We start from the raw sequence: 12,467 nt of genomic DNA, 5'->3' as shown, positions 1-12,467 counted from the left end.
TTCTTAACAAATGTTTTCAAATTTTTAGTCTTGACTCATTAGTGAATTTTGAATTAAATTTAGTGAATTGTAACCAGTGTTTTAAAAATGAAATGGAAAAGAATAGAAAGTATCTGAGCAAACATACAAAGGTTATGAGAAATGATTTTATATGTATCACTTAACTTTTTAGTATTTATTATGTATGTACTTCTGTGTTTATTGGTTTATGAAATGTATTTTCCTTTTAGCACTGTGAATGCAAAAAAAGATTTTTTTTTTCCTTATTCCTTAAGACTACAATTGAGATAATGTTTCCCTTCATTAAGATCTGTTTTGTTAAATTCTCTAGGAAAATTTTCAGATCTGGGTTGAACTTCCACCTGACCTAGTAATAATGAAGAATTAATTTTATTTTAAGTACAAAACATTGAAGGAGAAAGGGACCCCAAGAATCTTCTGTTACTCAATACTTTACTTTTACAATTGAGCAAATTGAAGCCCTACGATCATAAATGTCTTGAACAAGGTCATGGGTGCAAAATATAGTTCTTCCATTGCATTAAAAAACAAACACACAGAACATGGAAAATTAAATATTTTGTGCTGTTTCAACATAAATTTTATAATAAAAGATTCAGGTTAGATTTTAAAGAAATATTTCAGAAAGTGACTCAGAATGGTTGAATGTAATAGGAAAGGTAGACATACGCGATAAATATAAAGAACACATTGGCTTTGATACTAATGTAAAAGCACTTGAATGTAAGAAATAGGCAAAGAAAAACTACTCATTGATAGTATACAATTCATATTGAAGGTCTAATTGTTATGCATATTTCGACTTCAGTAATATCAAACTCAAAATTATAGGAAACTTGAGGCCTGATGCACAAAATTTGTGCAAGAGTAGGCCTTTCTTCCCCTGGCTGGCACCGGCTTCCCTCTGGCACCCCGGCCCTGGGCTTCCTCTGGCCGCTGGCAGCCCACAATGTGGGCTTCACCTGAAGATCGGTAGGAAGGACATCCAGTGTAATTAGCATATCACACTTTTATTATTATAGATAAGAGGAATACCTTATTGTTGGGATAATGTAATTATATTATGACATATCAAATTATTCAAAGACAATGAGTATGTTAAATACTTGCCAATCATTATAATCTTTATTTGATTTTTAAAAACTTTGAAATTTGCCTGTTAATGTCTTTGCATGGAACAGCTCTAAAATGTAGTTTGTAATATAACTTTATTTGGGATGTATTTTAGGAATTTCAGTTTAAGAAAATTTGTAACTAAATTATTTTCCTAATCATTTGTAAATCTCTGGGAGAACCTATAGTTCATATGGAGTCTGATTAACTTTTAATATATTGAGTCAATCAGAAATGACTCATTTACCCTGAATAATAGTTGTCTGAGGTTTTTTTTTGCTTTTGTGTTGGGGAATTCAGCAATAATTTTAAGTGACAAATTAGATAAATCCATTTTATGTTCAATTCCATGACTTTGAGCCAGAAGTGGAAAAATACTTTTAGTAAATAGCCAGCAATTTATTGATCTCATACATTCTTAATGAACATAGATTTATTTGATTTATAATGAGTGGAGACAAAATTTTGTTCAGAGGAAAAATTTTTTTGAGATGTTGTTGGTTCTCTGTCACTTTTATTCCACTAATGTCTGTCTTGCTTATTAAGGGTTTTGTGGTTATATTTTTGCCTTTTATGAGACATATATTTCTAGCCTAAATTGTATAAGAAATGCTTGATTTTATTTAAGTTTTAAAGATAGATACTTGTTTACATCTAGATGATTTAACTTATTTATGATTCTATAGAATAGACTTTCACACTCATATTTTTAAATTTTTTTCTTTCTAATTTTAGGATCCTCGTCGTAGTCTTGCAGGAGAAAATTGCTGCCTTTGATAGCTGTACTTTCACAAAAAAGTTTTTTGTCACAAGTATGTACCAACTTGATATTTCCTGGGATTCAATTATTAGGATATTCCTATATTTCTGTTGATGTCTTATTTAGTACTATAATTTTAGGGTATGAATTTTCAACTCATAATACGTTTTCCACGTATTACTAAGCAAGCCTTGTACTAGATTGCTTCAGTTTCTTCTTATATATTCTCCTCATGTAGCTATGTTGTACTTTTAAAGCAGTTGTTTAATTAATTATCATAACATACATGAGATAACTGTATTATCACACATGAGGAATTTAAAGAAATTTTATCTTTATTGTTGAAAATATTGCAGATGTCTCTTTCTACCCCCACATTGACCCCTTCTAGCCCACACCCGGGTGAAATGTGTGAGCCTATCTCTTTCCCTCCTCCTTTCCCCACATCCTCAGACTTCTACTACTGCCCAGAAGTGCAGAAATAAGCATAGAATCCACACACATGGGTAGAGAGGGATTTTTTTTAAGAATGTAATAGACAAGACTAAGATTTTTAGGGCAGGCTAGAAGGATGAAAATTCCAGCAAGAATTGATTCTGAAGGAAGTCTGGAGTTAGAATTTTTTTTCTACTGTAGTCTAGTAAGATGGTAGTTTTTGTCTGTCTCTGTCTATTTCACTTAGCATAATATTCATGTTGTCACAGATGGTAAGATTTTCTTCTTTTTAATGGCTAAGTAATATTTCATTGTGTGTGTGTGTGTGTGTGTATCACGTTTCTTTATCCATTTATCTTTTTTTTTTTTTTTAAATTAGCATGGATATCTAGGCTGTTTCCATGTCTTGGTGATGATAAATAATACTGCAGTGAACATAGGGATGCATATAGTTTTCAAATGTGTTTTCATTTTCTTTGAATAAATGCCCAGAAGTAAAATTGCTGGGTGTTATGGTAGTTCTGATTTAAAAATTTTGAGGAATCACCATACTATTTTTCATAGTGGCTATACCAACTTATAATTCCACCAATAGTGCATGAGAGTTCCCTTTTCTTCACATCTTCGGCAACTTGTTGTGTGTTGACTTTTTCATAATAGCTATTCTGACAGGTGTGAGGGGATATCTCACTGTGGTTTTCATTTGCATTTCCCTTTTAGCCAGTAAATTTGAGCATCTTTTCATATTTTTGCTTTAACTTCCCTGCCTTTGGGAGTCAAATTTATAAAGTCCTCTGTGACACCAAGATCCAAAAGTTTACTACCTATGTTTTTTTTCTATGTGTTTTATTTTTTCATGGGATCTAATACTTAGGTCCTTGATCCATTTTGAGTTAATTTTTGTGTATGGTGGCAGATACTCTAGTTTCATTCTTTTGCATGTGGCCTTCTCATTTTTGCAGCACCGTTTATTTGTTTTCTCCATTGTGTGTTTTTGGCTCCTTTGTTGAAAATTGGTTGCCCGTACACATGTAGGTTTGTTTCTCAATTCTCAGTTCTGTTCCATTGGTCTATGAGGCTATCGTTTTGATCATGCAAGCATTTAATTTCTAAAATACTTTGAAAAGCTCTTGTGTAATACAATTGTGAGTACCTTAGTTATGTATGAATCGGGACTGTAAAATTAGTAGAGACAGCTGTGTCCATCAGAGAAAGCATCTTGGGAATTTGTGCCAAAGGGGAGAAGGATCAGGTAAAGAGAGCTGATAGAGAACTGGAAAGGGAACACAGCCAGTATGATGAGAAAGGAGACACCTTTGTCTTTGGCTATACAGAAAAGGTGGCCCTGAGCAGCTGTCTGATGTGGAAATCTAAAACCCATGTATGATTAAGAAAACAAAAGACAAGGACTGATAGGTGTCATTAGCAGTCATTTCCAGTGTGCTTAAATTGAAAAGCAGATAGGAATTCTCCAGAGAGAGAGCAAAGGATTATATAGTAAGTAAGTGACTCTTTCCATTGGCCCCCATTTTTACTTGGAGGAGGAACATGTATTCCTTATAGTCCTAATGTCATTTCTTAGTATTAAGATGTGTTCTTCATGTATGTTCGTGATGAATAAGAAATGTAAGGAATGAATTTAAAGGATCTTAAAAATGCACAATTATTTTTAATTTTTGAAAGTTCGTGATGAATAAGAAATGTAAGGAATGAATTTAAAGGATCTTAAAAATGCACAATTATTTTTAATTTTTGAAATAGATTTTTTTCTTTAATGTTTAGAGGCAAATTTGTAAATTATCTAAGAAAGGTTTGGAATGTTAATGTGAGAACTCAGTCCAGCTAAAGGTAAAAGTCAAATCTATCTCTCTTCTTTTGATTTTCCCATTTATATACAATGGACTAGGCTGTCATGGTGTTTTCACATGGTGCCTGATACATAGTGGACACTCAGCGAATATGTTCTATGAAATCACTTAAGGCTTTCTTATTCTCTGCACATTATTCCCACCTGTTTAGCCTTATAATGGCAATACTCTTATAATGTTTCTTTTTTAAAATTAGCATTTATAATTATTTTATTTTCATGATACCTTCATGGAAATATGTAAAATGCTTATGAGATAATGTTAAGAAAAGCCAAACATAAAATTTTACCTATACTTTCAGGAAAAGTCTATGGATGCATAAGGGCAAAGATATGGAGATAGTTAAAAGATCAGTGGCTGCTTGTAAAATGGAGAGGGCAGAAATGATAAATAGGTACAGAGAATTTGTAGGGCAGTGAAAACACTCTTATCATATTACAATGATGGATATATGTCAGCATACATTTACCCAATCCATAAAACGTATAATGCCAGTAGTTTGTCTTAGGGTTCAATTTTGGTGTTGACATTGGCAAAAGAATAGACAGATGTATCAGCGGGACAGAATAGAGAGTACAGACATAGATCTTTGACAAATAAGCAAAGGTAGTATAATGGAGCAAAGATATATTCAACAAAAGGTTCTGGGACAAGTGGACATTCATGTGCCAAAAATTGAATCTAGATATAGACCTTATATCCTTCATAAAAATTAAAGTTAATTATAAGTGCAATACACAAAAGTATAAATGTATAGATTATAACAGGAGAAAACCTAGATGACTTTGGGTATGGCGATGTCTTTTTAGATGCAACACCAAAGGCACAATTCATGAAATAAATCATTGATAAGGTGGACTTTATTGCAATTAACAGCTTCTGCTCTGTAAAATACATTGTCAGTAGAATGAGATGACCAGCCACAGACTGGGAGAAAATATTTGTAGGAGACACATCTAATAAAGGACCGTTATCCAGACTATACATAAACTCTGAAAATTCAACAGGAAGAAAACAAACTGATTAAAAAATGGTTCAAAGACCTTAAGTAGAAAAAAGAAGATTCAGGAGAAACCAAGATGGCGGCGTAGGGAGTGGACCTGTGCGTGCTGCTCTCCCACAGCGTCATTGAAACTACCAACTATGAGGCAAACAACCACCACTCAGAACCATGGGGAAGTTGGCCCAGTGGGAGATCTACAACTGGAAGAAAAGAAAGAAGCGCAGTGAGACTGAGTGGCTCCGGAGGCGCCAAAAACAGAGGTACGCAGTCACACGCCAGGCGGGCTGCAACTGGATTCGTGGTTTTTTTTCAATCGGAAGCGGTTACGAACCCTTGAATCCTCTGGGCTTGCTCGGGGCGGGTCTCTGAGGCCCCACGGGGAGAGAGGACACGGCCTTGCAGGCCTTGCAGCAGTTGGAGAGCGAGGGAAGCTCTGACGCGGCTGCTCGCCAGCACTGGGGGACGCGAAGTCCTGGTGTCCTGGAGAGGCAAGGGGCGCAGAGACGCGCCAATGCTATCTGCTCCGTGCTGGCGACTCCCTGAGACCCCGCCCTACTCAATTTACATTCCCATCCAGGCTGTGCTGGAGACACAAGAGGATACGCCTTTGCTTTTGCAAACTCTCAAATCCACTGAGCTGGCTCCTGCGGGCGGGAACATGAGGCACCAGACCCCGGCCTTGCAGCCGTCAGAAAGCGAGGGAGTCTCTGTCGCACAGCTGCTCGCCGGCACTGGGGCACGCGAAGGCCCGGCGTCCTGGAGAGGCGAGGGGCCGCAGAGACACAGCCACTGCTATTTGCTCCACCATGGCGACTCCCTGAGACCCAGCCCTAATCAATTTACATCCCCATCCAAGCTGTGCCAGGTGCACAAAAAGACCCACCTGCGCTTTTTCAGCCTAACCCAACAAATTGCAGACTTCAACTGCTCGCAGCCATGGGAGACACACTCAAGAAGCAGACCCAGGAGAACCAAGATGGCAGCATAAGGAAGAGACCTGTGCGTGCTGCCTCACACAACAACATTGAAACTACCAACTATAGGACAGACAGCGATCATACGGAACCATGGGAAAGTTGGCCCAGTGGAAGCTCTACAACTGGAAGGAAAGAAAGAACATTGAGACTGAGTAGGATGTGCAGAGTCACCAAGTACAGAGCCCAACCCAACAAACTGCAGATTTCAACTCCTCTCATAGGAAGAAGAGCATTGAGACTGAGTAGGATGTGCAGAGACACCAAGTACAGAGCCCAACCCAACAAACTGCAGATTTCAACTCCGCGCATAGAAAGAAGAGCATTGAGACTGAGTAGGATGTGCAGAGGCACCAAGTACAGAGCCCAACCCAGCAGGCTGCAGATTTCAGCTCCTTGCATCCGGGAGGGACGCAATCGGGGGGCGGAGTTGGGTTCAGGGCAGGCCGGGGCTGAGCCCAGCTGGGCCGGTGTTGTGGAACCGAACCGCTGTACCAGCAGGCGCACAAACATGCCCACCAGTTCCAGTCTCGCGTGGGGCACTGGGGGACGGCAGACGGGCAGTCTGTGCACTTGGAGAAGGGTGTGGTCCGAGCAGGAGTGCTGGATTTTTCAGCCACCAGGAATGCCTGGAGATTTTGTCTGGCGGGGAGCCGCCCAGCAGGGGACAGAGGGCCAAACTTCGTGTTTCCCCGGTGAGGCTGGGACGGCCCCGGTGAGATCGGGACGGCCCCGGTGAGGTTGAAGCAGCCCCGGTGAGGTTGAAACGGCCCCAGTGAGGTTGAAACTGCCCCAGTGATGTTGGGACGGCCCTGATTAGGTTGAAACGGCCCCGGTGAGGTTGAAGCGGCCCCGGTGAGGTCGGGACGGCTCAGTGAGGTTGAAACGGCCCTGGTGAGGTCGGGACGGCCCTGGTGAGGTCGGGACGGTCCTGGTGAGGCTGAAACGGCCCCGGTGAGGTCGGAATGGCCCCGGTGAGGTCAGGTCAGCCCCGGTGAGGTTGAAACTGCCCCAGTGATGTCGGGACGGCCCCAGTGAGGTTGAAACGGCCCTGGTGAGATTGAAACGGCCCCGGTGAGGTTGAAACGGTCCTGGTGAGGTCGGGACAGCCCCGGTGAGGTTGAAACGGCCCTGGTGAGGTCGGGACGGCCCCGGTGAGGTCTGCATGGCCCCGGTGAGGTAGGGACGGCCCCGGTGAAGTTGAAACGGCCCCGGTGAGGCTGAGATGGCCCCAGTGAGGTTGGGACTGCTCCAGTGAGGTTGGGGCAGATAATGGGGACCAGTATAGACTGATGAACAGGGGTAGATGCAGAGGCAGAACAACATTGAACAGACTGTCAAACTACAGTGGGAAGCCTGGGGAGGGTTGGGGGGATTAAGAGATCAACCGAAGGGCTTATATGCATGCATATAAGATTAACCAATGGACACAAGACACCGGGGGCGGGGGGGTAGGGGCTCGGGGAATGTCAAGTGGGGGAAAAAAAGGAGACATATGTAATACTCTTTGTAATACTTTAAGAAATAAAAATTATAAAAAAAAGATTCAGATGGCAAATAAGCATATGAAAATATTCTCTCAGTGGTAGTTCATCAGTGAAATTTAAATTTAAACAGCCTGGTTGGTGTGGCTTAGTTGTTGTGCATGGATCCATGAACCAGGAGGTCAATGGTTGGATTCCTGGTCAGGGCACATGCGTGGGTTTCAGGCTCAATCCCCAGTATGGGGGCGTGCAGGAGGCAGCCTATTGATGTTTCTCTCTCATGGATCCTTGTATCTCACTATCTCTCTCCCTTAGTTTTTCTCTTTAAAAAAATCAATAAAATCATATTTAAACAAAAACAACAATAATGAGATGCCAACACATTATTAGACAAAGCCAAAATGCCAACTATTTGATAGCACCAAATGCTGGCAAATAAGAAATCTCATATATTGCTCCTGGGAATGCAAAATAGTACAACCACTCTAATGGACAGTTTGATAGTTTCTCATAAAACTAGACATTTATCTATCAATGGGCATTTATATAAAGGAGTTGAGAACTTATGTCCACTTAAAAAACATGCCCATGGTATTTATAGCAGCTTTATTCACATTGCCAAAATGTAGAAGACACCAGGTTGTTCTTTAGTGGGTGAGTGGACAGATAAACTGGTATGTTCAGATGATGGAATGTTATTCTTAATTTCTTCTTATTGCTGAATAATAGTATGTTTAATAACACATTTTGTCTATTTATCAATTGATTGACCTTTAGTTTCCATTTTCGGGCTATTATGAATAATGCTTTTTTGAGTGAAAGGTTTTTATGGGGAAATATTTTTTCATTTCTTTTGGATATAAGTATTTGTGTGGACATGCATTTTCATTTCTCTTGGGTATGTACCTAGGAGTCAAATTGCTTGGTCATATGGTAATTTTATCCTTCTCTATTTGAAGAGCTGCCAGACAGAGTGATTGCAACATTTTACGTCACCACCAGCAGTGTCTGAGGGTCCAATTTCTCCACATTGACGCTGACGATCGTTATTGTTTCTCTGACTATAGCCATTCTATTAGGGCCTCATGAAGTGGTATTTGATTCTAGTTTTAATTTGCATTTCCCCGATGGCTAGTGATGTTGAGCATCTTTTCATGGCTTGTTTGCCATCTTATATCTTCTTTGTTAAATTTTATATTGAGTTGTATTTTCCTCATTGTCATAGTTCTGTTTATATTCTAGGTGTAGTCAGTTATCAGGTACATGTTTTGCAAAACTCCACTTCTGTGAATTGTCTTTTCTCTTTCTTGGTGGTGTCCTTTGAGGCACAAAAGTTTTTGTTTTGATGAAGTTCGATTTATCTATTTTTTTTATCACTTATTTTTGGTGTCATATCTAAGAAAGCATTGCCTAACCTAAAATTATGCAGCTTTACCACTATATTTTGTTACAGAGGTTAATACTTTTAGCTTTTTCATTTTTAACTTTATTTTTATTGTTGACATTAATGAAGATGTCTCCATCCCAACCCCACCCCTTTTGCCATCTCCACCCAGCCCACCCTTCCCTCTCCTCTGGCGATCACCACACTGTGGTCTGTGTCTATGATTTATGTATATATGTTCTTATATGTCTTTGATTCATTTACAGTTAATTTTTGTATGCTGTGTGAGGTCAAGGTTCAGTTTAATTCTTTTGCACATGGATATCCAGATGACCCATCATTTGTTGAAAATATTATTCTTTCCTCATTGACTTGCCTTTGTATCCTTGTTGAAAGTCAGTTGACCATAAATGCAGACATCAGATTCTCTCTGCCCCCACAAAGGTCCGAACTCTTTTGAGTTATTCTTACCAAGAAAAATAAGGCAGAGTGTTACAGAGAGTGGTTAAACTCTTTGGTTTCAAAATGAGTTCAGGCGAACTCTCCATTAGGACCAGCTTCTGGGAGGATGCCCTCTAAATTGTATGTCTTGTGCCTTTTTAATTACTCTAATAATGGAAGAATCTTCATTTATTATGCTTTTCTTGAATTTTATCTTTATTTAAATTTAGAAACCAAGTTTTTAAATATCTAGTTCTTCTTTACTTTGTTCACAAACATTGTAAACTTGTTAGAATTAGTCCTAATATTATAGTGGCTTGGTTTCCCCCCCTTTCACTTGTTTTCAAAGTTTAGCTGGAGGCAACAGTTAATCTTTAAAGGAGTCATGCTTATAAAGTTGGGATAGTGCTGAGTGGCTGATGTTCTGCTGATTCCAGCTGTAAAATGTTTTTGAAGAGCAGAAAAACAATTTGCTTTTATCCCAATACACTGTAACTCTTGAGGTCCACTGAGTTTCTAAAAACCTTGACTCTAAAGTGAGTTGTTAACTATATTTTTTCCGTACTATGCTTTTGTTTTAGAAAGGAGAATATATACTTATTAGGATCTAGTGAGGCAAAATGGCTATTAGAATTGAGAGTTAGATTATGTTGACTTTAAATTTCAGGAGATTTGCTACCTCTTATATAAAGCCACAATTCAATATTCTTTATTTATTTAACGACATTGAAAAGGGGGAAACTTTCTTATGCACCACACCTGTACTCCTTTCTCTAGCTCTAAAAATGTCTGTGGAATATAAGCATGCACATATATAAAAGCACATTTTTCTATGAGTAGGATTAGTTTACTCAATGGGAGTATAGAAATAAAATCTTTTATCTAAATGATGCATACTATTTGTTAGAGTGGGTTGTTTTGCACTATTTTAATGGACCTTTGTCCTATGTTTTTCCCCATAATATTTAGCCATAATTAACATTAAGTGGATATAGCAACATACATTTTTAAATCTTCTTTTACAATGAAATCTCAAGATATGCCCTAGCCGGTTTGGCTCAGCGGATAGAGCATCGGCCTGTGAACCGAAGGGTCCCAGGTTCGATTCCGGTCAAGGGCACATGCCTGGGTTGCGGGCTCGGTCCAACGTACAGGAGGCAGCCGATCAATGATTCCCTCTCATCATTGATGTTTCTATCTCTCTCTTCATCTCCCTTCTTCTCTGAAATCAGTAATAAAAAAAAAAAAGATAGATGGCAGTTGAAGGATGTAAAATGAAAACTAGTATATAATGGAAGCAACATCAGTGTGGGTTTACCCAGTGTTTGTGAACACAGCAGCACCAACCTTTCAAAATGATGGCTATTGCTTCTCACGAGGCTCTCTGAATTCAGGGAACCATGGAATATACATTTAAAAAAGATCTCTATCAAAATTGGCTTTAAAATGTCTGGCTCTTAGCTGAGCACACTATTTTAATATTTGAAAAAATTTTCTATATAGATAACTTTTTTGGCAATTACCTAATAAATATGCTTTAATTTATCAATTTTCTTTATTAAGTATGCTTTTGAATAAACTATCATGCATTGATTACTCTATGTCTTTTAGGATCAATAACATAGACTGGGACTTTCTGCTAGGTAGCGTGTATGTGAGCAGTGCAGTTTGAAATATAGAAATGCTATTTTTTGATACTATGTTTATGTAATTTGGTTATTTATTTTATTTATTTTTGCCATGGGAAGAAAAGGTTATTGTTATAAAATCTTGTTTGCCTCATGATTGCAAAAATTTAGATTCCAAATTGAGACTTAAACTATGAAATAGATAACCTTAGCTTGATCCTGTAGTGTACATTTAAGAGGAAAACAGTTGTGAAAATATTAACCAGATACTTTTGGAATGATAAACCAGGAGTCCTTTAGGTTAGGTGTTTTGCATTCTTTCATTCTGCAGTCTTTTGACTAGTCCCTTTCAAGCATTTCTGTGAAAACTGAAACAGACTCATAGATAGAGTACAGACTTGATGGTTGCTACAGGGGAGAGGGGTTGGGAGATTGGGTGAAAAAGGTGAAGTGATTGAAAAGTACAGATTGGTAGTTACAGAATAGTCATGGGGATGTAAAGTGCAGTATAGGAAATAAAAGTCAATAATATTGTGATAACTATCTATGATGCCAGTTGGGTACTGAAAATATCAGGGGTACACTTTGTGAAGTATATGATTGTCTAACTAATATGCTGCACACGTAAAACCAATACAGAATCATATTAAATGCAAACTGTAGTTGAAAAATAAAAAGCAGTTTTGTGAGACAGTGGAATATTATTTTGTGTAGTTGACAGATGAGGGTGATAGCCTCAAGACACTTTATTGGCACAGCCAGGAGGGGAGATGAGAGCCTGGAGGATGACAGACATCACATACTTGACTAAATTTTGTGTGTCTTGGTTAGAAGAGTTCATTGGTGTTTCTATGCATAGATGGTGTCCACTGCCAGGAATATGTGATTTCTTTTTTTTAAAATCTTTATTGTTCAGATTATTACAGTTGTTCCTCTTTTTTCCCCCCATAACTCCCCTCCACCCAGTTCCCACCCTACCCTCCTCCCTCATTCCCCACCCACTGTCCTCATCCATAGGTGCATGATTTTTGTCCTGTCTCTTCCCGCATCCCCTTCACCCCTTTTCCCCCCAAGAATAGTCAGTCCACTCCCTTTCTATGCCCCTGATTCTATTATAATCACCAGTTCATTCTGTTCATCAGATTATTCACTTGATTTTCAGATTCACTTCTTGATAGATGTGTATTTGTTGTTCATAATTTGTATCTTTACCTTTTTCTTCTTCTTCCTCTTCTTAAAGGATACCTTTCAGCATTTCTTATAATACTGGTTTGGTGGTGATGAACTCCTTTGGCTTTTCCTTATCTGTGAAGCTCTTTATCTGACCTTCAATTCTGAATGATAGCTTTGCTGGAT

The 12,467-nt window shown here is 38.7% G+C and overlaps 1 protein-coding gene across 17 annotated transcripts in view; it reads left to right on the top strand.

The window, feature by feature from the left end:
* The window catches only part of BCAS3 (BCAS3 microtubule associated cell migration factor), a 473,254-nt gene that overhangs the window by 89,947 nt on the left and 370,840 nt on the right, over positions 1-12,467 (top strand). For all 17 annotated transcript variants that reach the window (XM_036340232.1, XM_036340231.1, XM_036340238.1 and 14 more), the window contains one exon: positions 1,870-1,946. In XM_036340232.1, the coding sequence (XP_036196125.1) occupies positions 1,870-1,946 (77 nt within the window). The remainder of the gene's footprint in view (positions 1-1,869; positions 1,947-12,467) is intronic.

The sequence above is a fragment of the Myotis myotis genome, unplaced genomic scaffold (assembly GCF_014108235.1).
Source record: "Myotis myotis isolate mMyoMyo1 unplaced genomic scaffold, mMyoMyo1.p scaffold_m19_p_17, whole genome shotgun sequence".
Classification (NCBI taxonomy): domain Eukaryota; kingdom Metazoa; phylum Chordata; class Mammalia; order Chiroptera; family Vespertilionidae; genus Myotis; species Myotis myotis.
This window is presented reverse-complemented; position numbering and strand designations above follow the sequence as displayed.